Raw genomic sequence first — 27,458 nt, forward strand, 5'->3', positions numbered from 1 at the left:
CAAAAACATAAAAATAAAAATAAATTAAAGCTTGTTTTTAAAAAATATTTTTAACTTCAATTTTTTTATTTTTTTACCCCACCCTCACCCCTACCCTCCAAAAAAAAAATTTAAAAATTGTTTTAAAAGATATTTCCAATTTCAACCTTTTAATTTCATACCCCACCCCACCCCCACCCCCCAAAAAAAATTAAGTTTGTTTTTAAAAAATATTTTCAATTTCAAAATTTTATTTTTTCACCCCTACCCTCGACCCCCCTTCACCCACCCCTACCAGCCCCTCCCCCCAAAAAAAAAATTCAAGTTTGTTTTTAAAAACATTTTCAATTTCAAAATTTCATTCATAAATAAAACACTAAAAATCTTTTCCGAAAAATATTTTCTAATCACCAACCAAACATGAGAAAATAAGTCAAAAATCAACTTGTTTTCCAAGAAAACATTTTCTAGGAAAACATTTTCCATGGAAAACATTTTCCTTCATACCAAACAATATAACTCTTGATTATTTTACTAAATCACTTATTCATAGTGAGTGTTGGGTATATATACCATAAACTATACTAAATTATTATTGTAAAACAAAATGAAAAATAAATACATATTCAGAAACATAAATATTTCGCTCTTTTTAAGAAGATTTAAATTCAGTATAATATAATCTATCTCAATTTAACAATATAACTCTTGATTAATTAACTTATCCCTTCTTAAATATAATAACTCAATAATATCATATAAATCTAATCATTCTGATAAAAAAAATTGTTCCACACTCATAAATTGAGTTACTGGCTATTATATTAACAAGCAAAGCAAGTCAAAAGGTCAATTTTATGGAGACAAAAAAGTTGTTGTTGAGTAAGTTTAGCAAATAGTAAAAGAATTATTTTTGTATGTGGAGATTGAGAAAAGCTATGAAATTATTTTGGGTAGTTGGTCCTCTCGTAGTTATGTTCCTATTTACTTGTCCACTTTTAAATTGATATATCTATTAAGAAAATAATTAAAGACATAGTGAGTTTATCATTTTATCCTTATTAATTATGAAGTGGATGAAAAGTTCTACATTTTTCAAAGTAATTAGTCATTTAATTGAGAATATAATAGGTAAAAAAAATGTCATTTCTTGATTTGTTAAAATTGACAAGTAATTAGGAACAGCTATAAAAGAAAAAGTGGACAAGTAATAAGAAACAGAGGGAGTATTAATTATTTTCCATCCATCTTAATTTTCATAATATATCTCGACATCTGAGGTAATATCTCATATGATTTCTTAATTTAGGATAATTTATTTAGAAAATTATTAAACTTTATTTTATAAATTTTTTCAATGAAACTCATAGGCTCAAACTTTTCTGTTATAATATTGTCAGAATCATCCACTCCTTCATAGAAGGCTTGTCAGAATCATCAACTCCTCCATAAAAGGCGTTGTGCGTGCAGATGTCACAGCAGTGACAGATAACTCGCGAGTCGAAATCGACTTTTTCAAAATTACTGTTTTTTTCCTTAGTTAGAACACGAGCTTTTCCGGCCGCCGTAACAATTACTGGAGGAAACTAAGAGATTGCGATAACAGTCTCACTGAAATTTTGAGATCCATCAACATTTTTAACTTGGTCAAGAATATCGAAATAGGTAGACAATAATTCTCGATCCATTTGTGAGTGTATTTCTTAGATTTTTCTTTTTCAGAGTAGAATTATTTTATAACTTAAAAATCAATTAATTTAAATTATCAAGATGGTCATAAAATACTTAAAATAAGTATGTTGTTATTTCTAATTAAAAAATTAGCTTAAGATAAAAATTTAATGAAAAAATGATGTAAATTGATTGGATTGACTTTCAAAATAAAATATCAATAATAGAAACTTTAATTTTTAAGTAAACTATCATACTTTGTGTGGCTTTTGAATTTTTGATTTTTTCTAATAAACTACCCTAAATTGAGTAATCATTCAAATATTATCTCATCCACATTCATCATTGATAATATTAGTCAAATACTATATTTAAAAATTATAAAGAATATATTGGAGGATTAAAACTCAAAAGTTAACCTTTCATTTATTATTTTAACCAATAAATTATGGTTCTTTCTTCCCTTTAAATGTGAATGTAGTAATTTTCCAAACTATTAGGATCGTCAAATAAATGGGCGAAAAATAATTTGATCAGGACTCACTAAATTTGACTCAATTTCCTTTTAAAACAATTCACTTTCCCTCTACCCTCCCCTTTTGCCCAAATCCAGGTTCTGAAGACTTCAAATGCACCACAAATGATCTCTAAGCTAAATTTAAAATAAAAATAATGAAATTTAGCACTCTAAATTGATTCAAACCTTGATTTCGTGGATGGTTCCTCAGCCTGGTAGCAGCAACACAAAAACTCCTATGCTTTTTATATGTGCATTATTAATTATATTCTAGTTTCTATCAGTTTTTCAATATAAATATATATATAGACTCTCAGCCCTCAATCTCCACTTTAGCAAACATAGATGCATGTTATAAAAAAAAGTCATTTATAAAAGTGGATCTTGATCATAGTGTCATTTATAAGTCAGAAAAAGTAGGAAATTAGGAATAATCCAATAGGCTCTAGGATATACCTTGCGTGAATGAAATCTAGGAAGTTCGGACATGATAGCTACTAATCGATAAAATTGTGACTACAAAAGACCAATTTGCTTTTTCTGAACATTTTAATTTCAATTTTTCACATAACATGTTTAAAGCGCATTTTTATACATTTGACATAACTTTAATTTAGGATAAGAAGATTGAAATTTTTTCTTTATTTTCTTAAATTTTGTGTTAAGTCAAACTAGATTATTCATTTTTAAACGAAAGTATTTGTTATAAACATTTATAATATCAACAAGCGTTAAAGAAGACTATTGAAACTTATCGTGATAGCTATATATGGTAAAAAAAAATCTCCACTAACAGTGAAACTAATTATAAGTTGACCAAACTATTCTAGACAACTGAAAATTTCAAAAATTAACCAAAAAAAAAGAAGAAGATAAAAAGATGCTGATGATAAATGGTGATTATTAATAATGAGAAACGTACTGATTAACTAGGAAAATAATTGAATATTGGTCAGTTGGAACACATTATCAATTAATTAGTTCCTCTGAATAAATCGTGGCGGACTATATCTACCCGTTTTTTATTATTATATATTAAATACTATTTTTGAGAAAAAAACTATTGCTATATAGTAGTAATTAAGGAACTTATTTTTGTATACTTTCAAGTTTTTTATCCCTGAACTAAACCCTTTTGGATAGAAATATTCAACAAAAATAAAACAAAAAATTAAAGAGATTTTGGAATATCCAATTTTGCTTTAATTCTGAGGGCTACTATCTGTCCTTTTGGCATAAAATAGTGGTCCAATCACTCCAACTTGCACTCCTTATCTTTTCTCAGTTGAAGAATTTCGAAAACCAAAAATTCATCTGCCACTCAATCATTTAACTTATCTCTGCATACAGAGGTGGATTTAGAATTTTAAAATAATAAGAGCATATTTAATAATTTATATTTGATCGATTTAACTTTTAAGTTTTTACTATTATCTTATTACATTATTAAAATATACGTTCAACATTATTATTTTAGATACCCTTATTCATTTGGTCTTTCACAAAGCAATAGAACATAGGAGTACTTATTTAACCCTCAGTAAGTTCCCTCCATTTCAGTGATTCAAATAAAGCTGAAAACTCATATTTCAGGGCAGTGATAACTCATAAACCTTAACTGATACTGAGTTGTATATAAATGGCTCTTACCACTTTGGAAATGTTTATTCAAAGACGATGATCGTATAGATGGTAGCATTTTACAATGTTAGAGCAGTAATGAAATTATATTTTTTTTCTAGATTTTTTCATGCATGTTTCAACACGCGTTTTGTTGTGACAGTTAAAAAGTGCATGGTTAAACCAACTGATTGTCTCATCTCTCATGCTGCAATGTATTAGAAGCTCGACTCTTCTGTTGTTGGTCTCCTCAAGTAATAGCGCAAGCTGTTTGCAAGAACCTGAAAGGTTACAGATTGAAATCTGTCAATGATTTTCATCAAGCTAGATGTAACTAAGACAAATAGGTAAATATGACAATGACAATAATTGAAATTGCTTTAACACAACAACATTGCGAACCTGTTGAAGGGGCTTGATGAGAGCTTTGTTCTTGTAGCTTACATGAAATTTTGCCTTAGCTAGCAGTCCCTGTAACAGAATCGATGTATTAATCTACACTGCCGCTAATTCATAATTATCACAAGAAGCATGAATGATTAAACAACCCTGTAAAAGTCTGACCTCGGTGTCAAATTCTCCTGATATAACATCAATGTTTATTTCAGTAATGATCTTGACGAGATCAACTATTAATCCAGGTCGATCTGCTGCCTCTACACACAGTAAGCTGCAAAACAGCAATGTTTTACTATCCGTCTTTCAAGATAGGCACGTAATGGCATCTTATGGCCAAGCTACTTGTTTTATCAACATTAGTCTGAGAGTAACAAATATGACAGTATTATTAAACGGACCTTCGTTCAGGACCATCATCATAGACATGGATATGAGTTGCTATGTCCACATCAAGCTGAAAGTTGGCACAATAAACAACAAAACATAAATGGTTAACATTAGACTCAAAATATTTAACTACTGATGTTTCTGCAGTAATCATGTGCATTAGGTAGAGGTAGTATTCTCAATTATTGAGCAAGCACTATGCAAGACTAAGTAGAATCTGCTCAAGATGCATCACTAGTTTTATAAAGTAATTCCTGAAGGGATCAAAGGATTATGAGACGTAAACGCAAGCAGTTCCAAATAAAATACAAAAAGAACAGGCAGATTGTTTAGCATGGCCGCACATGGAAAATTATGGAAAAGAAGAACAAAGGATTTACAACCTTTTGACTTGGTTGAAAAGCACCAAAGGCTTCACCCATAGCTAACTGAGAGCTAGATTCCTGCACCAGAAATTATGCAGTAAGAAGAAGCAGCCATAAAAGACACCACAGAGGTACTCTTAACAAGTATCCAGTGTGTGATGGCTGAAATTGCAGTGCTACCGGATGAAACTCCATCAAATTGTTGATAATTGTCAATCGAATTGCTTCTAGCAGCTCTGGATCCTCGACCTTTCTACCTGTAGAACTGAAAAAATCCCCGATAACAGAACAATCAGAATTTCCAGATAAAATTAGATCAAGAAATGACATAAGAGCGTAAAGGAATCCGACATGACTTACGCATGTGTGATGCATAATTTATTGTGCTTCCCTGATGAATCTAGATAGACATTAGCCTTGACAACATTCAGTCCAAGATTTTTTAGTGCACTCATCTGTAAACACATTCAGTAAAAGTTAGGCAGTACTAGAGAAAGATGTTCTGCCTAATCGATTCCAGAATTTCCAGCAATAGCATTGACTTGAATCAATAGGAGATGAATCCTACTGTGTCAAGAAGAGCCCCAAGGCGATCACCAAAGGTAACCTCCACTACAGTTGCTTCTGGATCCGAATCCAAATCTATTATGACTTTGGGTGTCGGGACAGCAGTATCTTGGGAACTTCCCTCCTGATTCTCAGTCCCATGAATCAAAAACAAAATATTTAGTAAACAAAAACAAGGAGAAAAAGTTATTTCAATGAATTAAGGTATGCATTAGATACCTCAACAGCTGCAGTTGAAGATGCTTTTGGAATAATTGTACTCTCAGAAAAAGCTAATCTGAAAGAGCACAACATGTAGATTATATTCCCGGTCGAAGCAACCAAAAGTACTTAAATTCCAGAATAAAGTAAATTTATGAACTTTAAGAAAGTGGGATGATGCTCCAGTCATTATCATTTTGCAAACTTTCCACTGCTAAAAAACTCAGCCAGTCCATGATTATTCCCCTTGCATGGCGATTTTAATCAACAGTTCTTTATTAGATTTGGAATTTTATTTCACTACCTGTTTTTAGAGATCAGCCACAAGAACCTAGATAAAAATTTCAATACTGCTAGAAAGAGAAAACAAGATTCTGAAATGAAAACTCATAACAGATAGCCTTCAAATTAAACCGATTAAATTTCTTAAGGACACACTATACAATCTGCGGGATCGGAATTAATTTTTAATTTCTGTCTAACCGTAACAGCATCTGCTTTTAATAATTCTGGCTAGGGATACAGAGAATTAACATCAACCAGTATCAGGAATGCACTCAAAAAAAGAAAAAAAAATCCGATTTTTCAGGTGGTCAACCACCTGAGCTACTAAAATTCCTGATTTTTTTTTTCAATTAACTTGGGGAAGATGGATAATTTCTGTGTTGGGTCTGCAACTAATCAGCCAAATTCAAGATAGAAACAGATAACAAGTAGAAGCTGCTGAGACAGGAACTTACCTCTTGGGAACAAGGCATATTCTCTGTACAGGATCCAAACCAAAAGAACCCCTGAAGAGAACTGAACTTGAAATGGATATTTTCTCAATTGCATTTAAATTAGCATAAACCCCAGAAATGCTCCCACAAGAAGCCATAGCCACAGCCATATCAGTTCAAGAATATTGAAAAATTGAACAAAAGCTCTATAAAAGGAAAAAAGTTGCGTCTTTTTCACTCTGGGTTTCTTCGTGAAATAGTATACTACTAGAGGAAGTAACCAAAAAGAATCACGGAAATTGAAAGATAAGAATAGAAGCAAATTTTAAGAGAAGAAGAAGAAGCAATAGTGTTGATTGTTCTTCTAGTAGTATCCGCCATTATAATGGAAGGTGCCCTCTTTATAATATACGTGAAAAGGTATAAAATTATGGGCCTTGTTTGTCTTTGTTGATGAAAGCTGAGCCTTAGAAATTTACTTCAATTTTATCTGATCCTTTCTCACTTTTTTTGCAGTGTTGTGAAGCTGTGATTGTATTGAGAGAGACAAGCCAAAGAACCAATGGGCAAGATATGAATGATCCTCAAAGCTACGTCCTCATCTTTTTACTTATTCTTTTTTTTATTAAAAATAAAATAAAAAATTACCTCCTTACATTTTATTTTTTATTTGAAAAATCTCTAAAGTTACATATTTGACCGCTCATAAATTATAACGGCTAGTTTTATATCTACATATAAAAATTACACTAATTAGGTATAAAAATACAATAATATATCTAATGTGATTTTACAAGTGATGATCAAAGCGTATGGGGTGTTACCACATACATTAATTATGTTTGAGATAAGAAAAAAAATACTATTTTCGGTAGACTTTAGAAAAAAAGTCCAATGCACTAAAATTTTCGCTATACACAAAATTCAGAGAAAAGGAACCGATCACGAAAATCTATTATACACTGTCTTATCTTACATTTTCGATAGGCTTTCGACTGATGAGTTTTTTCAAAAGCATATGCCGAAAATATTGTAGAAAAAATTATTGATAAGGAAAATAGTAAAAATAATACAGATAATAATAGAGTAATATAATATTAATTTTAGTTATGTAATAAAATAATTTCCAAAATATACATTTATGAGCTAGTGTTAAATTACCTCCTCCTCAACTAATGATAGTGACACTATTGGCTAGCATACATGGGGCTTCATTATCTTCTCCTATGACGTGTCTCATTTTTAATTATATTCTCTCTTTTCTTTTTCTGGGTGCTTCTTATCTCGCATGTGATTGAATGTTGGAAGAGCGCGTGCTAAAATATCGTAGAAACATATGTTCTTTCGTCTTATTATATTTAAATTATTGATAAAAATATCATAAATTATAAGTAAAAATAAAATATCTTTAAAATGAATCATGAATATCTTACTTTAAAAATAAAATAAAAAAGAGATGTGGCATATATTTTTACCAATTTAATAGAATAATTCTTGATTTATTCACTCAAAAATACGATAATCAATAAGCGGTTGTGAAGGCTACCGAAACATCACTAGTGTTTGGATCAAACAGTTGATAATTGATCTATCTAATTGGTTGAGAATACAACTTTAAACTAGTGATGGAGTGATAGTTGTTCTGAAGTAAACTAGAAGAACATGACATTAAAAAAAGAGGAGATTATAGCAGTCACCAGAGGAATAATTGTTTATTACACTTGGAAGGCTATGAATTAGAATACTTTCAAGCACATGAGTGTACAAATTAAAACAGATGCATTACAATTTACAAATTAAGAAGGATATGGAAAGACGAGATCTTTTAAAGACTAGTAGGAAATATAACAGTTTGGTTCATAGGCCTATATATAACTAGTTTTATTTTTTAGGCATATTTTTTCCCATAGCACTTTTCCTAGAAGGTGGTTATGAGATTATGTGACTCTTTTTAGGTGTATTTGTTATTTGTGCTTGTTGGTTATGGCGATATTCACATTTGTTATAAAAAAATACATTGAATAATTAAAAAAATAAAATACCTAAAGTTTAAATGTGTAATTCAAATTACAGAAACAATTCATGAATTCATGAAGTTTAAACAATCTCCTCAAATCAGGAAGTTTTCTTGGAGTTTCATTTCCACCATTTCAAACTCGATTTTTTTTTCTACCGTTAGTTTCTTAAAATTTAAATGTTATTATAGATTTTTTTAGGAACACATCTTATTTTACCATAATTTTTAAAATTTTCTATCATTTAAAAAAATTACAAAAATTCTCTCTCAAATACATCACTACTCTCTCTTGAATACATTTCTCCCATTAAATAATGTATCATTCGTATTCCATGAGTATGTATCCGCCGATTTCCTATTTGTAATTTTACTTGTTTTGTGTGAATTTACTTTAGATTTTTTTTCTTGATCTCCATAATTTTTTTCTTCAACTTTGTAAATACTTGTCAATATATAAGGTCTCTTCCGTCCTACATTGAATAATATTTATTTGTAATGTTTTTTTTTAATCTAGATTTGTAAATATTTGCTAATATATGACGCAGTGTTTTCAAAAACGTTTTTGGGGCGAGTCTCGGGGCCGGGCGTATCAAAAACACTCCGGGCGTAAATTAAAGACGTAGATTCATAAGGCGTAAGTCCTAAAATTTGAAGCGTAAATCCCGAGCATAAAAATGTAAGTCCTAGGAGTAAAAACGTACGCCCGGACATTTTAAATTTATTTTTTTGAACTTTTTTTTGCTTTAAATCATATTTTTATTATTGGTGTAATGATATTTCTCAAATAGTAATTATAATACTTTTTTCTTCATTATTGATTATTAGTACTTATTTCAAATAAAATCATAATATAATTTCCATATTTTATAGGTTATTTATAAAAAAAAATATTTGTAAAATAATTGAAAGGTTTACTTTGCTTATTTTATTAGTAATAAAACTATAAAATTGAAAATACATGAGACTACGCCCCGTAGATCCATGGGACTTACCCCCATGTCTTGGGGATTACGTCCCGCCTCGTACTGTATAAAACGCCTCGCCTCACGCCCCGCTTTTTAAAACACTGAATTATGACGTTTCTCCTCTTTTACCATTGTTATTATTTATTTATTTATTGCACTGGTGATTTTTTATAATTAATTATAATTTAACGAATTATAATAGCTAATATTTGTGTTATTAGCGTTTTTCTTATTAAAAGCTTGTGTGATTAAGATAATACATTATTTAGGTTATTATAAAATAATAATTTTATATCAAAAATATCTGTTTACAAGATTATGATTTGTGATAATGATAAAAATATAATTTGAGATTAACAAGTATGTTTGTTTGATATAATTGAATATTTTTATAGTTTTCAGAATTTATAAATATAAATTATATTTTATATTTTTCTTAAAAAGGGAATTATATTTTGAAAAAATTTCAGATCAATCTTTATTCAAATTCACATTTTATTTTTTTTAAAATTTATGACGAAACGTTAGTTCATCTTACATGCATCTCAAATGAAGGCTAAGACCATCTCCAACCCACTCTATTGTACTCTCCATTCTCTATATTTGGAGAGTAAAATAGAGAAAGGGCTCTCCAACCACCCTCTAAATTACTCTCTATTCTCCATTTATAGAGAGGTGAATAGTAGTTCTCCAAATTTGGAGAACTGCTATTCACCTCTCTATAAATGGAGAATAGAGAGTAATTTAGAGGGTGGTTGGAGAGCCCTTTCTCTATTTTACTCTCCAAATATAGAGAATGGAGAGTACAATAGAGTGGGTTGGAGATGGTCTTAGCCTTCATTTGAGATGCATGTAAGATGAACTAACGTTTCGTCATAAATTTTAAAAAAAATAAAATGTGAATTTGAATAAAGATTGATCTGAAATTTTTTCAAAATATAATTCCCTTTTTAAGAAAAATATAAAATATAATTTATATTTATAAATTCTGAAAACTATAAAAATATTCAATTATATCAAACAAACATACTTGTTAATCTCAAATTATATTTTTATCATTATCACAAATCATAATCTTGTAAACAGATATTTTTGATATAAAATTATTATTTTATAATAACCTAAATAATGTATTATCTTAATCACACAAGCTTTTAATAAGAAAAACGCTAATAACACAAATATTAGCTATTATAATTCGTTAAATTATAATTAATTATAAAAAATCACCAGTGCAATAAATAAATAAATAATAACAATGGTAAAAGAGGAGAAACGTCATAATTCAGTGTTTTAAAAAGCGGGGCGTGAGGCGAGGCGTTTTATACAGTACGAGGCGGGACGTAATCCCCAAGACATGGGGGTAAGTCCCATGGATCTACGGGGCGTAGTCTCATGTATTTTCAATTTTATAGTTTTATTACTAATAAAATAAGCAAAGTAAACCTTTCAATTATTTTACAAATATTTTTTTTTATAAATAACCTATAAAATATGGAAATTATATTATGATTTTATTTGAAATAAGTACTAATAATCAATAATGAAGAAAAAAGTATTATAATTACTATTTGAGAAATATCATTACACCAATAATAAAAATATGATTTAAAGCAAAAAAAAGTTCAAAAAAATAAATTTAAAATGTCCGGGCGTACGTTTTTACTCCTAGGACTTACATTTTTATGCTCGGGATTTACGCTTCAAATTTTAGGACTTACGCCTTATGAATCTACGTCTTTAATTTACGCCCGGAGTGTTTTTGATACGCCCGGCCCCGAGACTCGCCCCAAAAACGTTTTTGAAAACACTGCGTCATATATTAGCAAATATTTACAAATCTAGATTAAAAAAAAACATTACAAATAAATATTATTCAATGTAGGACGGAAGAGACCTTATATATTGACAAGTATTTACAAAGTTGAAGAAAAAAATTATGGAGATCAAGAAAAAAAATCTAAAGTAAATTCACACAAAACAAGTAAAATTACAAATAGGAAATCGGCGGATACATACTCATGGAATACGAATGATACATTATTTAATGGGAGAAATGTATTCAAGAGAGAGTAGTGATGTATTTGAGAGAGAATTTTTGTAATTTTTTTAAATGATAGAAAATTTTAAAAATTATGGTAAAATAAGATGTGTTCCTAAAAAAATCTATAATAACATTTAAATTTTAAGAAACTAACGGTAGAAAAAAAAATCGAGTTTGAAATGGTGGAAATGAAACTCCAAGAAAACTTCCTGATTTGAGGAGATTGTTTAAACTTCATGAATTCATGAATTGTTTCTGTAATTTGAATTACACATTTAAACTTTAGGTATTTTATTTTTTTAATTATTCAATGTATTTTTTTATAACAAATGTGAATATCGCCATAACCAACAAGCACAAATAACAAATACACCTAAAAAGAGTCACATAATCTCATAACCACCTTCTAGGAAAAGTGCTATGGGAAAAAATATGCCTAAAAAATAAAACTAGTTATATATAGGCCTATGAACCAAACTGTTATATTTCCTACTAGTCTTTAAAAGATCTCGTCTTTCCATATCCTTCTTAATTTGTAAATTGTAATGCATCTGTTTTAATTTGTACACTCATGTGCTTGAAAGTATTCTAATTCATAGCCTTCCAAGTGTAATAAACAATTATTCCTCTGGTGACTGCTATAATCTCCTCTTTTTTTAATGTCATGTTCTTCTAGTTTACTTCAGAACAACTATCACTCCATCACTAGTTTAAAGTTGTATTCTCAACCAATTAGATAGATCAATTATCAACTGTTTGATCCAAACACTAGTGATGTTTCGGTAGCCTTCACAACCGCTTATTGATTATCGTATTTTTGAGTGAATAAATCAAGAATTATTCTATTAAATTGGTAAAAATATATGCCACATCTCTTTTTTATTTTATTTTTAAAGTAAGATATTCATGATTCATTTTAAAGATATTTTATTTTTACTTATAATTTATGATATTTTTATCAATAATTTAAATATAATAAGACGAAAGAACATATGTTTCTACGATATTTTAGCACGCGCTCTTCCAACATTCAATCACATGCGAGATAAGAAGCACCATTAAAAAGGGGACCAAAAAAAGTGGCCAAACTGCCGAATAATCTCCTCGTTTACCTACTAAAGCCCAGGTACACTATATACGGCCCAATTAGAAAATTTCACAAAGTCTGGCGGCCCGGCCCGGCCCTTTGTTGACTGAAACATCCAAAAGAGCGGAGGAGGAGGGGTTTTTGAAGAAGAAGAAGAGAGTAGTAGAAATGGCGAAGTCCTGTAAGGGCCTTGCTGTGGAGTTGGTCAAGTGTCTTAGCGAATCCGATTGCGTTAAGGTATCCATTTTTTAATACTTTTCTCGTTGATTATTTACTTAATTTGTGTAGTTGCTGAAATCGAAAGAGTCATTTGGTTTGATCTTCTAGGTTGAGAAGAAGAGTTTCAGGGAATGTGCGAAAGAAAAGAGTCCATGTATTCCTAGTGAATGTGTAGGACTAAGGGAAACCTACTTCAATTGCAAGAGAGGACAGGTATACTTTATCAAAATTTGCAATATGTTTTACATCTTTACCTGCTCTTCATGTATTCGAGTGGTCCGATGAACTTGTCTTGTATAGCTTTCTTGCTTCTGCACTATTAAATTTGTGGAGAGTTAGTCATCTGCTCATTGCTTAATGTAATTACTTTCTCTAGTTTGATCTTTGGAAATGGTTATTCTTGTGCAAAGTTACGAGGCGCGCCTGGAAATGTCGTGTATTATTGGGGGAGAATATAAAGAAGTGTCTAGAGAGGATTCATATAGCCAATTACAATTAGTATGGGATTGAAGCATGATTGATTATGATCAATTGATGTTTATTGGATCTATTTTAACAAATAGATCCCTGCCATCAATTACTCCACCCCTCCTGCTAGGTCTTTTGAAAAATTTAACCCTACTGGTCAGATTTCACCCGTTGCCTAGCTTTTCCTGTATATAAAACAACAGGATTTTTGCACATAATCCTTGTATCATAACCTTGATCTTTGGTGGCGTGGCAGTAAGTGAAACACGTTTTTGCAAATAGTAAATAGAGAAATATTGAGAAGTGTATGGAGAACCTTTTCCTTTGGCAAAAATTGGGCATCATTTTGGGATGAGCCAAGATGGGAAGTAGGACACATAAATAGGAACACAAAGTGAGGAGAGACATTCTGTTTCAAGAGAGTGGACTTCATTGTTGTGTAGCTCAAAGTAAAAATCATGAGGTTCAATTTGAAATGGAAGGAATATTTGTGATGTTTGACTTGGATATGGATAGTGCATCCTTTGAGGTAGACAGGAGTGTCCCACTTTGTTATGATTGATAGGAATAGCTAGTTAGTTTGTTGATTTTCCCTCAAAAGATTTTGCTTCTGAAAGTTCCATGATTGGAGAGATCCAATAATTTATCTGAGCACACCTTGTGGGGGTACTCTCATGGGAAGTGCTTCCAAGTGGCACCTTGATGGTATTCCTATGTTCCTGTAAGTTGGTCGAAACCACTTTGACATTGTCTTCCTGGGTGATCATTTTTTAAAATATCAAGTAGCAAGATTTTATTGTTGGTCTTTTCAATCACATGATAATTGTAAAACTGAATGCAGAATTTGTTCTCTAAATATAATTTTGTGGGGAAGATGATAATAGCTATACTGATAGGTTTGTAAGACAATCCTTTGTCCCATATATTCCTTATTTGTGTGTTTGTGGGCGGTGGGTGGATTAGGCCAATTTAAACTACTTACTATCACTTAAAAAACGTTTGCTTGGAAAACCAAAGAGTTGGAGCTTGAATGTACTAGTTGGATCTTTCAGGCTCAATGCTTCCAGCATATGCAAGTAGTGATTTGATAGGGGAAATTATTAACCAGATAAAATGTACAAATCACGGTCCCTGAACACATTGGTTTAAGAAGTAGGGAGGATGGCTAGTGAATAACAAAATAAAGGATTATCTCAGTAACCTATAGCCTTCTATAGATCCTTGGATGCAAAAAAATTCAGACCGAGAGAATAGTAACTGGTAAATTTCAGCGTATGTGGCTTGATTTAATCTGAACTTGAATTCTGGAAATGATTTCATGTTCCTCATTTCAGTTCATTCTTCAACCTAATTCCATCAGATTCAGGATGTCAATGATGTTACATCAATCTCAACAGCTGTGTTGTTTGTGTCTTTAAGCTTTGAGCTGAATACAAGGTCTTCTGCTATCCTTGCCATTTTCTCGTGATCTTTTAGTGATAATCACTTTTGAAGTGGTGCCTATAACCATCCCTACATTTTTTTGCACAAGCTGGTGATTAGGTATTGGACAACCAACATACCAGATGAGAATAAATCATTATGAACGTATCAAATTAAATAGATCACTTATGTGAAGTTTTAAATCTAACTGCAGATATGCTGATGTTTGTTATGCTGGCAATTTTTACTTCATTTTTGCCGTTTAAAGTGTCCTCTGGAAACAACCTCTCTATCTCCATGAGGTAGGGGTAAGGTTTGCGTACACTCTACCCTCCCTAGACCCCACTTGTGGGATTTCACTGTTTATGTTGTTATTTGCTGTTAGAATTGTACTGCTTTGTGCTGTTTGCAAGAGAGAGAGATCATTGTGGATTAATTTATGAATTCTGATTTTGGTGTTGTGGACGTGAATGCTATAATTGTTTTTCTTGGCCTTGGTGGTATCTCATGGATTTGTTTAGTTGTCTAAACTATAAGGCATTGTGTCGCTGTTGAGGAAGGGTGTCAGATAGTGACGAATTCTAGATTCTTCTTGTTAGTTAATACTGGATTTTGTTGATATAACATTCTTGTATTGACTTATCTAAAGTAAAACTAAATAGAGCTTTATTATGATGGAGGATCTGATATGACACGTGATTGTTTAAGTTAAAAATACATGTGAACAACAGTTACTTGTGCATGGTTGGATCCCATAAGCTTAAATAAGATTACATGCTTCTTGTCAGCTTGATCCAACATGCCCATTTTGCACTGTGATATTGACATTCATCTTCATCCTATCAACACTCCCTCTGACCAACTGTTCTCTCTTTCAGCTGGACATGAGAGCTCGGATTCGTGGAAATAAAGGCTATTAATTAGTAGGACTGGCGCAAATTCCACAAATGGGAAGTACAATATTTTCCTGACTGGACTGCATGTGTTAACTTGCAGTGTTTTGTACAAATTGCAATCTACAATTTTCTCAGCGACAGTGTCGCACATATACAAAGTTTTACCTGACAAACTTTGTACCTGGTGCTTCGGCCCCTTCTAATTTTGAATAGCGTTGATATTGGATGTGAAACTGTGGAGGAGGGTTTAGTTCTCACTTTTCATCATGAATGATTAATTTGTTTTTCTTTCACTGTTGTGCCATGCTGGAGAGACTATTTGTTTATCTATTTTTTAGCATAGTTCTTGGTGGGATTATTTGTCCTTAATTCAATAAAATGACCCTCTTTAAATTTTGTTTTTTCCCTTTTCTTTTTCCAGTTTTCCCCCGCTTGTATGCGACTTGTGAGCAAGGTAGAACGAATTTGGTTTGTCCAAACAGGGACTTACATGATTTGTTTGAAAGCTTATCTTTAACCCATATATAAATTTAGAAGGGGCAAAAAAAGAAGACAAAGTAACTTCACTGGAAGAGCCATTTAATGGGTATATTTAAACCCAAATATGATACACAAAAGTACCCAATATCAAACAAATGTTTACCATATTTTCTTATATACTTTCAGTTCTTAATTTATATGTTATAGTACTGTAATATAATTTTAAATATCTAATTATTTATTTTGCTAAAATGAAAGTTACTACTCCCTCTGTCCACTTTTGTTTGTCATTTTGCATTTTTCGAAAGTCAAATTGATTAATTTTCAAAGTTAAATTAGATTATATTAATTTGATATTTTAAATTTAAAAAATTAGATATTAAAAAACTATATGAAAAATATTATACATTACAATTTTTTGCAATATCAATATGATGAAAAAATATATCGAAAATCATGACAATTAAAAGTGGACGAAAGGAGTATCAAAATGAAAAATTTAACTCTCGTAAGAAAGAAAACCGAATGACACTGTAGTTTTGGGGTTCATTAGCAGTTTTCATTGCGCTCAGAAAAGAACCATTCAACTTCCCATACAACATAAAAACAATGACGATGGAGGAGCCAGATTTGCCGGAAGAAGCGTCCGTGGATCAACAGTCCGGTACCGGAAAGTCCATTACGCCTTCGTCGATGATGGCAGATAATGCCGCAACTTCAATTGCCAATCTCCGCAAACTCTCCGACTCCCTCTTAGCCTTGCAATGCTGCTTCACTGAGTTAAACCAACATATCAATTCCATTCGGTCCATAATTCACTCTGTGATACCCGGACTTGCGACTAATATCAGTACTCTTTTACCCGCCTCATCACCGCCAGCCGCGGTGTCCCCCGCCCCAACCCCAGCCACAGAACCATTCCGAAAGCCAGCCACAGAACCACTCCCAAAGCCAGAACCATCTTGGGAATCTGAAGAAGAAGAAGAAGTAGAAGAAGAATTGCAGTCCCATCATCTTGAAAAAGTGCGATCCCTACCGAAGAAGTGCAATCCCCTCGTAGCGAAGAAGTGCAATCACCTCATCGTTCAGAGCTGAAATTCCCTCATCATTTAGAGCTGAAATCTAGTCGTAGCAAAGAAGTGCAATTCCCTCATCGGTCAGAACTGAAATCCCGTCGTCGTTCACAGCTGGAAAGCCTCTGCAAATCAACGAACGGCCGTGATCTTCGGAGGTACATGGTAACGCGACTCTCAGATATAAATAGACTGCTCGAAGAAGTCCCTAAGGCATTGAGGCTCTCGCGCCATCCGGCAAGGTTTGTATTGGAATGTATGGGAAAATTTTATTTTCAGTGGAGCAACTCTTATACTAAAGACTCAGGCATGGTCCGGGGAAGGAAGTCTGTATTAGTTTTAGAGTGCTTCTTATTGATGAGAATTGACATAGTTGAGATTGAGAAAGAGGTGAAAGAAGAGGCTGAGAAGGCAGCGTTAGCATGGAGAAAGAGGTTGATAGCTGAAGGAGGTGTAGGAAAGGCTTATGAAATGGATGCGCGGGGTTTGCTATTGCTTATGGGATGTTTTGGGATTCCAGGAGGATTCAGACATGAGGATATCAGGGATTTGCTTCAGATAAGTCACATCAGCAAGGTTTCTCGTGCACTCAGGAGATCAAATGTCCTCATGGCTAAGATTCCAGGTATGTTCTTCGTCAATTCAATTTGTCTATAAGTTACATTTGCATCAAATGTCCTCTAACTAGTCTGATTGAAACAAAGTTACCTAGAAGCAACCAATAAGTTTTGGGGTTGTTCTAATATACTCCCCTGTCCTAATTTATGTGACACGGTTGGAATTTCAAGATTCAAAATTCTAAACCTTGATGTGAATTCGGACATAGAAGCTTTAAGTTTCTTGAAATAAAATTTATATATATTTGGAAACTACATAGAAAGTACTATAAATCATAATAATTAACAATTTAAATATTTAAAAGGCATATAAAGAACCAAGAAAAAGTTGGTTAACTCTCGAAATTCAATTGTGCCATATAAATTGTGAGGAGGGAGTACTTACCAAACAAACAAAAATATGGTTTTCCTTTCCCTTTTATTTATTAGTGTCTTGCACTATTTTATGTTGCTTGTTTTCCTCCTGGTTCCGTCCTTCCCTTTTCTATTCATCTCAATAGCTTCAGAGGCATTTGTCCTTTCCTTCATTATGCTTGGGACACACTAAGAGCTCCCACCCTTTTCATTTATCCAACCTGAGACGACAATTTTTATTTTATTTGGTAGCACCGAGTAACTGGCCTAATAACACCTCTTAGATTTTCACAAATAGTTGTCTGAGCATCCGAATCCCCATCTGCTAGTACTTTGGACCATACCTTAGGTCTTTGAGGACAACAGCTTCCCAGATATTCTATTGTCCTCCTACTGTTGTCCCACAATGAATCATGATTATAAATTTTTGTATAAGAACATAGCTGTCATGCTTATAATCATATCTTTCCTGGCTAAGATCTCATACACAGTACTTTTTACATGAAATTTTTTTCTTGGTTGAGAAATGGTATAGTTGTAATGAAATTGCAGCATTAAGGAAGTGCTGAAATTATGAAATATGTACAAGCGAGCAGAAAAACAAAAGGGATGTCCCTTTCTAATCTTGCGGGGATTCAAATAGTAGTACTATATTGAACTGTTGCTAGTTGACCAGACGGATCATGCTTATAAAGTTTGTGATCCTGGATGATCTAATGCTCATTTTTTTGGTGGTTCAGATGCATTTCTTGGTAAGTATTAGAAGCTGCTCAATCAATTGAGCTAATTTCAAAGTTTGTGCACAGTTTCTTGTTGTTTCTTCATTTGCTTCATTTGTGTCGCTTAATATGTATTAGAAGCCACTCAACCAATTGAGCTAATTTCAATGAATTTAGAAGTATCACCTCACTTTTTCTGATCTAAACAAGTAAAAGAAGTTTGTATAACACCAGTAGTTGTTTATTAGTGCGAATAAGTGCTTTTATGTGAACATGACTGGTTTATAGGCCAAATCACAATCTGGTGGTGTTAAAAATTGTTAATATCTAGCCATGGGTGAAGGATCATGCTAATTTTACTTGAGACTCGGTGACACAAATACAGAATGGAGGTATATTCAATGTCTGAATTTGAATGACGAAAATTTAAAGTATTTGTTGAACTGTCAACATCATTATTGGAAAGATAAATGAACTAAGCTTTGTGAATGATTAAAATAGAAAATGACATGGACAGGAACAAGCAGTCAGCGTTGGGGTAACTTTTCAATTTAGGTAATCTTAAAGTTCAATTGAAGGACCCTTTTCAATCTTGTATCTGCTTGGAAGTTACAAATCTGCCTTTCAATGTTTGTTTTCATTGTTCGTTGTTTCAGAGATGAAGCCTTATTATGTCATCTATCTCTTAATATGATTCATTTTGCATTTTTTCATACCTTTTCTTTATCCCAAGTATTGCATCTGACCTTGTCGCGCAGTTGCTGTAATTTATCTGCCTACTTAACACTGGTTTATGTAAATTTGTAACATAAATAATTGAGGGGATGGTGAAGCAAAATTTGGAAGTTGATGCTGTTCATATTGTCTACACTTCTGGAATTGAGGACAGGTTTAATCCTCGGAGACTTTTGACATCATTTTTACTAGACTCCAGAGAGTCATTGAAGAAAAGGAACAAAAAATCACAAGGTTCACTTGCTGCTGTGGTAATTCTTCAATTTCATTCCAGCACTGATAGCCCCCCCTCTCTGATTTCTCTCCCGTTCTCCTCAAGTTAACCATGCATTTTGTTATGTTGTACAGAATGAAGCAAAAAGGAAACATTTGTTTGATCTGACATCTGTCATCAAATGTTTGAAATGCCACGATATTGATCCTTCAAAACTTCTTCCTGGGTGGAAAATCAATGAGAAAATAATGGCCCTGGAGAAAGAAATTGGTGGATTTGATAAGCAGATAGGTAAGAATATGGCACAAAAGAGAAAAAGTGATGAAACTGAGTCGTCAAGAAGGTTCAGAAACAGAGAAGCAAAACGCTCATGTATTCCGCCATGGCTACGACAGCAAAGAGTTGATGCTCATGCCAATAACAATAACACCTTGCCAGAAGGTCGAACTACTGGCCACCTTCATGGTTATACTGTGTCCTCATCAGTATTGCGTGGGCCTTCTGCAGGTTCAATACATGAAAATATTGCTGGCTCACTTGTAGGAACTGTGGGAGGTGTGGCCATGGGTGTAGCTGGAGCAGGTATATTAGCAAGTGCCGATGGTATTCATGCAGGTATATCAGCAGGCACAGATGTTGTTCAGCAAGAAGGTCCATATGCTGGAGGTCATGGAGGGACTCTAGTTGATAGTACGCCAGGACAAATAGGGAGTCATACTGGTCAGTTGTATGGTCGGCACGGGAATGCAGCCGTGATGATAGTCTGGCTTCATGCAGCTATGCTTATAGGCCATCATCGTACTTGGAAGTTGGAAGGCTCTAAGGGGTTGCCAAACACCATGCATACTGATGCTTATAGGTCACCACCATACTTGGAAGGTTCTACAAGATTGCCAAACGCCATATCCGGTGATGCTGCTGGCCGGAGCTCTGCATCTGATATCTACCAGGTTGCTGATACTGTCACAGCAAGTGAATTACACATGAGCCGCGGCTTACGAACAGTTGATACCGTTTCATCTGCTGCGTCTGCTCATCCTTCATCCAACTTGTACCGGCCAAAATAGTTGTCTGTAAACCCAACCTAGAAGTGACTTCTATATGGTCTGTTAAGGCAGTCTCAGAATTGTGTTTATTAGTTACTAAAAACTCTGGACAGTTGTGTAGGCTTAGCATATTAATGTCTATAATCTACTAGGAAAAAAATAATTTCTCTTGTATATAAAACCTTCCTTTTGTACTCCATTCCGTTGAAACTTGTATTGTATTTGCTTTTATGATTTACCACTCAAAATGCTATATTTTCTCATTTGGAGTTGAAGGTGGGAAGGGAAGCACCCAAAAATTACTTACTAACTGCATATTGAGCTGTTGGATCTTATTTTTTTGTTGCAGAAGAGCTAGAAGCTGAAGAACAGGCTAATAAACGAACTTGTGAAGTACTTTTCTGGCTAGACTTCAGTTGCAAAAAAAAAATGTTGTTACACATTGCTTTTTAATAATTATATTTTAAATACTCATAGGATGTAATGTATATTTTTCATACTACAGGGAGATAAATATTTAATTTTATTAAAATGTATATTTTTCATAGTACAGACTACAGGGAGATAAATATTTAATTTTATTAAAATATAGAGATAATTTTCGAAATTGAGTCAAGTTAGCCTAATTAATTTTCACTCCGAAAAAGCCCAAATAAAAGAAGGGAAAAGGGTTAAAAATGCCCTTAACGTATCTCAAATAGTTCAAAAATGCCCTCCTTCCACCTTTTGGTTTAAAAATGCCCTCAACGTTTTTTAAGGTTTAAAATTGCCCTTTATTAACAGCACAATGACATGGCAATTGTGACATGGATTTTCTTTATCTATTTCAAAATATATGACCCACTTAGTCTAGAAATTCATTTCAAATTTGACCCGATATGACCTATTAATTTTGGATCTTTTGTTCCCGTTTGTTCTAACTCTCTTCTTTCTTCCTACCTCCTTCAGTTCGTCTTCTTTTTCCATTTTTCAGTTAATTTCAAGAAGAAAAGGAAGGAAGAACTACAAAGAATAAGGTTAGCTAAATCTTGAATTTGTTACTTGCTGACATTGAAACTTTCAAGAAGAAAATAAGATTTATCTTCCTTTGGTTCTGAAGCCTCCTGCTTCCAACTATAAACACCACCATTCAAGCTAATGACCAACCAAAAATCCAATTCCCAAGAAAATGAGCCATAAAAACAAAAGACTTCATTTGCCATCTCCACCCACAATTTGGTCCTAGCAAAGACTCTCTGGCCTTCTTCAGCCTAAAACTTTGAAGAGAAGCTCTAATTCGTGCCCAACAATTTGCAATTTACAGACATCTTTAATAGAATCCCTCTACATATCTTCAAAAAATGCCTTGAAAGCTTAGGAGCAAATCGACCCAGAGAAGAAAAGCTCATCAAAAGTCAATAATTGACCTGAATTTCAACAATTCTCAAGCAAAAACATCTCATAATTCCAACATAAAGCTGAAACTGATCAATATCAAGATTCTGCTGTAAACCCACCTTTACAAACTCCTAATCAAACTCCTAAAAAAGCAAAACATTACCTAAGTTGCAGAGTAATGAAATCAACTGTGTAAAAAATTGAAGAAACAAAAAAGTATTATCTGAAGAACATAACTAGAGGTGTTGTGATTTGCAACCCTCAATCGCCATCGTTGGATGCTACAAAAGAGGTTGAGAGTCGTCCTAAAATGGAGCTCAAAGATTAAGATAGGTTAATATGAAAATGGGTTTTTGGGTGGGTTTAAGTTTTTGTAGCACAGATGGGTCGGGTCGTTGGGCTGGATTTTAAAAATTAGGTGGACCAATAAGATAAAGTCACTTGGCTAATTAAATGAGTCATCATTTATTATGTTAGTGGGCTGTTAATAAAGGGCAATTTTAAACCTTAAGAAAACGTTAAGGACATTTTTAAACCAAAAAATAAAAGAAGGGCATTTTTAAACCATTTGAGATACATTAAGGGCATTTTTAACACTTTTCCCATAAAAGAACTATAAAAATTCATAGAGAATTGCACGAAAAAGCTTTCTCATTTTTCTCCTCTGTGTCGATTCTGCACGTTTCGACTTGTACTATGGTTGAACCAGCAGATGCTACCACCGCTGCGCCGTCTCCGTCACGGCCATCGCCGGCGGTCGAAGCTCAATCGCAACTCATAGAAACAGTAAATGCTCTGCAAAACATCACCAAACAGTCTGAATTTCTGCAGCCACCAACAAATGATGACTCAATTGTCAATTTCAGCAAACTCTCGGATGCTTTCTCCGCATTCCAGGTCTGCTTTGCTGAGTTACACCGACACGTTGTTTCCATCGGGACTTTAATCGACTCTATGCGACCCCTAGATACAACTAGTACTACCCCTTTATCTGTATCCTCACTTCCCGCAGCGGCAGCCGCAGCCCCAGAACAAGAACCAGAACCATCATCGGAATTCGATCCCTCTGAAGAAGAAGAAGTGGAAGTGAAATCCCCTTGTTTAGAGCTAAAATCTACTCGTTCAGAGCTAGAAAGCATCTGTGAAAGGACGGACGGTCGTGGTCTGCGGAAGTACATGATAACGCATCTCTCAGATATAAATGTACTGCTTGAGGAAGTCCCTAAGGCATTGAAACTCTCGCGCAATCCGGCAAGGCTTGTATTGGATTGTGTTGGGAAGTTTTATTTGCAAGGGAGCAGAGCATATGTTAAGGGTTCACCCGTGGTCAATGGAAGGAAGGCTTCTATATTGGTTTTGGATTGCTTCTTGTTGATGGGAATCGACGAGGGAGTTGAGTTTGAGAAAGAGGTGAAAGAAGAGTCGGAGAAGGCAGCTTTAGCATGGAGAAAGAGGTTGATTGCTGAAGGAGGTTTTCGAAAGGCGTATGATATGGATACCCGGGGTTTGCTATTGCTAATTGGGTGTTTCGGGATTCCAGGAGAATTTAGAAATGAGGATATCAGGGATTTGCTTCTGGCAAGTCCGTTCAAGAAGAATATTTCTGGTTCCCTCACAAGATCAAATGTCTTCATGACAAAGATTACAGGTCCTATTTTCATGAATTCAATTTGTCTGTAAGCTACATTTGCATAAATTGTCATTTGCTATTCATGTGAGATGGCGTGCTTTTAGTAAGTTGGTGTCTTTTAACTAGTCTGATTGAACAAGATCACTGATACAAGTGGATTGATTTGGTTGTATTGCTGTAAATAAAACTTTCCTAACTTAGGATAACCTTTAAAAATGCAAATAATTTTGACACTATGATGGACTTTACTCCTTGCATACTTGAAGGGGACAACAAATCTGCTCGCAGTTTGGAGACCATCAGTACTTGCTTGGTGTGTTCTTCTGTAAAAAATATACTTACCGAACTTAGAACTTTCTCTTCCTACTTGTTTACTGGTGTCTTGCACCTGTCCTTCCCTTTTTATTCATCTCATTAGATTCAAGGCTTTTTTCTTTCCCTTATCATACCCAAAAAGACATCAAGAGCTCCCACCCTGCCCATTTATCCAAATTGAGACACCAATTTTTATTTTGGTAGTACCTAGGAACTGGCCTAATACCACCTCTGAAATTTTCACAAACAGTTGCATGTGCATCAGAATCCCCATCCTCTATTACTTTTGGACCATACGTAGGTCTTTGAGGATAACAACTTCCCAGATTCTTTATGATCCTTCTTTTGCACGGTACACAAAGAATCATAATCCATGGTAATGATTATATTTTTGTATAGGAATATAGCTATGATTCTTGTAATTATCTTTCCTGGCTAAGATCTCATGCATAGAACCTTTGAAGAAGAACTTTTTGGAGAAATGCTAATTCTATTGAAATTGCAGCACTAAGAAAATGCCGAAATATGTACAAGTGAGCGAAAAAACATAAGAAATCCTTTCTATTCTTGCAGGATTCTAAAAGCTTTTTAAAAAGAACTTCTGCGTAACATCCTTGAAGTATATCCCTAACTTAAATTACATCCTCCATGCATCTCTATGAACAAAAAACATCCTTAATATTTTAAAAATGAGCTGCTTTCATCCTTCAGCTAACTACCTTTATGAAATTAACGGCACTTGAAAACTTCCGCAAAATATCTCCTTCAAGATCCAACCTGCTTTTCTTCAACTGCATTATCTCCCCACCACTTGTCATATTTGACTCTTTCTTCATATGCCCACTTGCATGATGAAAGTTTTTCGTTGTAGTTGTAGTCCAACTTCCCTCCTCTTACTCATACTCACTAGGAAACTTTCACTAGTTACTCAAACATCATACTGCTCAAACAGCACTGGTTTTTTAGTCCCTTGTCTGTTTCTCTTACTTTCCTTTTCCTCTTTTAGACCTATAGAGATTAGTTTGTATTTATTTTGCTTTCCAGATTAGCAGACAGTTGGAGTACATTTAGTGGTTGGTGTTATTAGTGGCGGATCCAAAATTTTAAAGTAATGGGTGCTCGCTACATTCCGAGCACATGACGTATTATAACATCTATTTAATCAATGGGTTCAACTTAGTCCTACATCTTTGATACCAAATAATTATATAAATAAAATATAATCCATATGGGGTCAGTTTATGGAGATCTATAAGAGACACGTGGGATGAGGTGAAGAACAACTCAAAGAAAAAAGTGGTGAATGGAAGAAAGACCAAGTTTTGGAAGGATGAATGACATGAAAAACGCAATTTGGAAGCTTTATTCTCATATATTTTCAATCTAGCTTTGTTCCAACAAAGATCCATACCAAAGTTATGGACACCACAGAGGTGGAACTTTGCCTTTAGGAGGCAGATGAATGACAGGAAATTATGGGAGTTGTTGAATTCCTCAACACACTGGACACCTTTAATGGGCTTTAGATTGGGGAAGATAAATTATGGTGGAGAAGTAACAACAAAAGGGTATTCAGAGTTAACAAAGCTTACCGGAGATAGACCAACCTAGTAATCATAATCTAATTTGGCCTTGGAAGCAAATTTGGAAAAATAGGATACATTACAAAAGGTCTTGTTTCATCTGGTTATTGGCCAAAGAAGTAGCTTTGACCTAGGACAATGTGATGAAGAGAGGGATAACCTTATGCACAATATGCTTTCTTTGTAAGGAAACATATGAGACATTGAACCATTTGTTTCTACACCGCACTTACACTCTGAAGCTATAGAGAATATTTCTAAGTCTCAAAGGCATCTCCTAGACCATGCCCAGGAAAGTCTCAGAGGCTCTGAAGAGTGGGGAGGAAGCAAGAGTACATGCTAAGAGCAGAGATAGATGGAGAATTATTCATGTTGCTATATGGCGGTCAACCTGGAAAAAGAGTTTTTCTAAGTGTTTTGAGAGCATAGAGAATAATGTGCAGAAGGTTAAACTAAACTGCATTGTGTTGTTATGTTTTTGGTGTAATCAGGTATACTCAACTGAAACTATCTCTATAGTTTTAGTACAACCCATGTACGGTTTGTGATATAATACAAAGTTAGAAATATAGTTTTTTAACCCATCAAATTTAAATCTTATATTCGACTAATAATGTTCACCACTACAATGGGTGCTCGCTACATTCCGAGCACATGAAGTATTGTAACATATATATAATCAATGAGTTCAACTTAATCCTACATTTTTTATACAAAATAATTATATTAATAAATAACCCATCAAATTTAAATCTTATATTCGACTAATAATGTACATCACTACAATTACAAAGTACCAAATATAAGTGCAGAATTGTCTTTTAAACTAATCTTAAAAATATTTCAATATAAACTATAATAAATCTTACATGTCATTTTATCATTCTGTTCACAATTATTTTCAATGTTTTCCTATTTTGGAAAAAAGATTAATAGTAGTATTATTGAGCACCCAAGGTGTGACCTAGTAGTTAATGAAGTGGTTGAAAACCATGAGGGCTCAGGTTCATATCCCAGCGGAGACAAAAAAACACTAGGTGGTTTTTCCTATCTGTTCTAGCCTTAGTGGACAAAATTATCTGACACTTGTTGTTGGTGGGAGGTGGCAGATATCCCGTGAAATTAGTTGAGGTGCGTGAAAGCTGGTCCGGACACCACAGTCATAAAAATAAAAATAAAAAATAGTTATCATTGATTACACTAATTTTATAACCAGGGGCGAATCGAGGATTTTAGAACATGCATGCACCACCAAAAGAAAGAAGGGAAAAATTGCATTAAGTGAGAATTGATTTGTAGTCCTCTAGGTAAGTAATTCAACATCCAACCAATTGCACCATTTAGCCTTCTTGTAGCATGAGTCCCAACAAATAATATTATTCCAATTTTAGAAAATTAATACCTAGTTTTACGGAGAGACTGCAGGTTCACGTGCAGTCGTGCACCATTTCTAATGTGTAAAATCGCCCATGTGTATAACTATTCAATACAAAATTGGTATTAAATTGAACATACAACAACAACAACATGCCCAGTGAGATCCCACTAGGTGGGGTCTGGGGAGGGTAAATTGTACGCAGACCTTACCACTACCTCGTGGAGGTAGAGAGGCTGTTTCCGGGAGACCCTCAGCTCAAGAACAACAAATCTAAGTGACAGGAGAGATATAAATAAAACATAACAGCCAATACAAACGATAGCGTATAATCAACAAATGAGACAGTAACAACAAGAAAGTAATGCGATGCGTGAAACGCAGTAAACAACATAAG

At 33.6% G+C, this 27,458-nt stretch overlaps 5 protein-coding genes across 5 annotated transcripts in view; 4 read left to right on the forward strand and 1 right to left on the reverse strand.

Moving 5' to 3' along the window:
• Positions 1 to 3,775: 3,775 nt before the first annotated feature.
• Positions 3,776 to 7,011, reverse strand: LOC102596379 (ACT domain-containing protein ACR11-like). The gene is made up of 10 exons (XM_006341376.2): positions 6,447 to 7,011; positions 5,725 to 5,782; positions 5,507 to 5,629; positions 5,299 to 5,393; positions 5,119 to 5,203; positions 4,957 to 5,016; positions 4,585 to 4,640; positions 4,352 to 4,457; positions 4,190 to 4,258; positions 3,776 to 4,068 (listed from the first exon to the last, which is right to left on the reverse strand). Exons 1-10 carry the CDS (start codon positions 6,593 to 6,595, stop codon positions 4,006 to 4,008), a joined length of 864 nt encoding a protein of 287 aa, XP_006341438.1. The 5' UTR covers positions 6,596 to 7,011; the 3' UTR covers positions 3,776 to 4,005.
• Positions 7,012 to 12,618: 5,607 nt separating this feature from the next.
• LOC102596710 (mitochondrial protein pet191 homolog) lies at positions 12,619 to 15,939 on the forward strand. Its single transcript, XM_006341377.2, has 3 exons — positions 12,619 to 12,775; positions 12,866 to 12,970; positions 15,526 to 15,939. The coding sequence occupies exons 1-3, from the start codon at positions 12,707 to 12,709 to the stop codon at positions 15,565 to 15,567; spliced, it is 216 nt and encodes a 71-aa protein (XP_006341439.1). The 5' UTR covers positions 12,619 to 12,706; the 3' UTR covers positions 15,568 to 15,939.
• Positions 15,940 to 17,405: 1,466 nt separating this feature from the next.
• On the forward strand, positions 17,406 to 18,830 carry LOC107059570 (inactive protein FRIGIDA-like). The gene is made up of 2 exons (XM_015306251.1): positions 17,406 to 17,721; positions 18,808 to 18,830. The coding sequence occupies exons 1-2, from the start codon at positions 17,406 to 17,408 to the stop codon at positions 18,828 to 18,830; spliced, it is 339 nt and encodes a 112-aa protein (XP_015161737.1).
• Positions 18,831 to 18,934: 104 nt separating this feature from the next.
• LOC102597040 (uncharacterized) lies at positions 18,935 to 21,012 on the forward strand. Its single transcript, XM_006341378.2, has 2 exons — positions 18,935 to 19,772; positions 19,870 to 21,012. The coding sequence occupies exons 1-2, from the start codon at positions 19,611 to 19,613 to the stop codon at positions 20,800 to 20,802; spliced, it is 1,095 nt and encodes a 364-aa protein (XP_006341440.1). The 5' UTR covers positions 18,935 to 19,610; the 3' UTR covers positions 20,803 to 21,012.
• A 1,756-nt stretch (positions 21,013 to 22,768) lies between these two features.
• The window catches only part of LOC102597366 (protein FRIGIDA-like), a 7,942-nt gene continuing 3,252 nt past the window's right edge, over positions 22,769 to 27,458 (forward strand). The window contains exon 1 of the mRNA XM_006341379.2: positions 22,769 to 23,806. Within this exon, the coding sequence (XP_006341441.1) occupies positions 22,855 to 23,806 (952 nt within the window). The 5' untranslated portion in view covers positions 22,769 to 22,854. The remainder of the gene's footprint in view (positions 23,807 to 27,458) is intronic.

Source organism: Solanum tuberosum, unplaced genomic scaffold, assembly GCF_000226075.1.
Source record: "Solanum tuberosum cultivar DM 1-3 516 R44 unplaced genomic scaffold, SolTub_3.0 scf00026, whole genome shotgun sequence".
Lineage (NCBI taxonomy): Eukaryota > Viridiplantae > Streptophyta > Magnoliopsida > Solanales > Solanaceae > Solanum > Solanum tuberosum.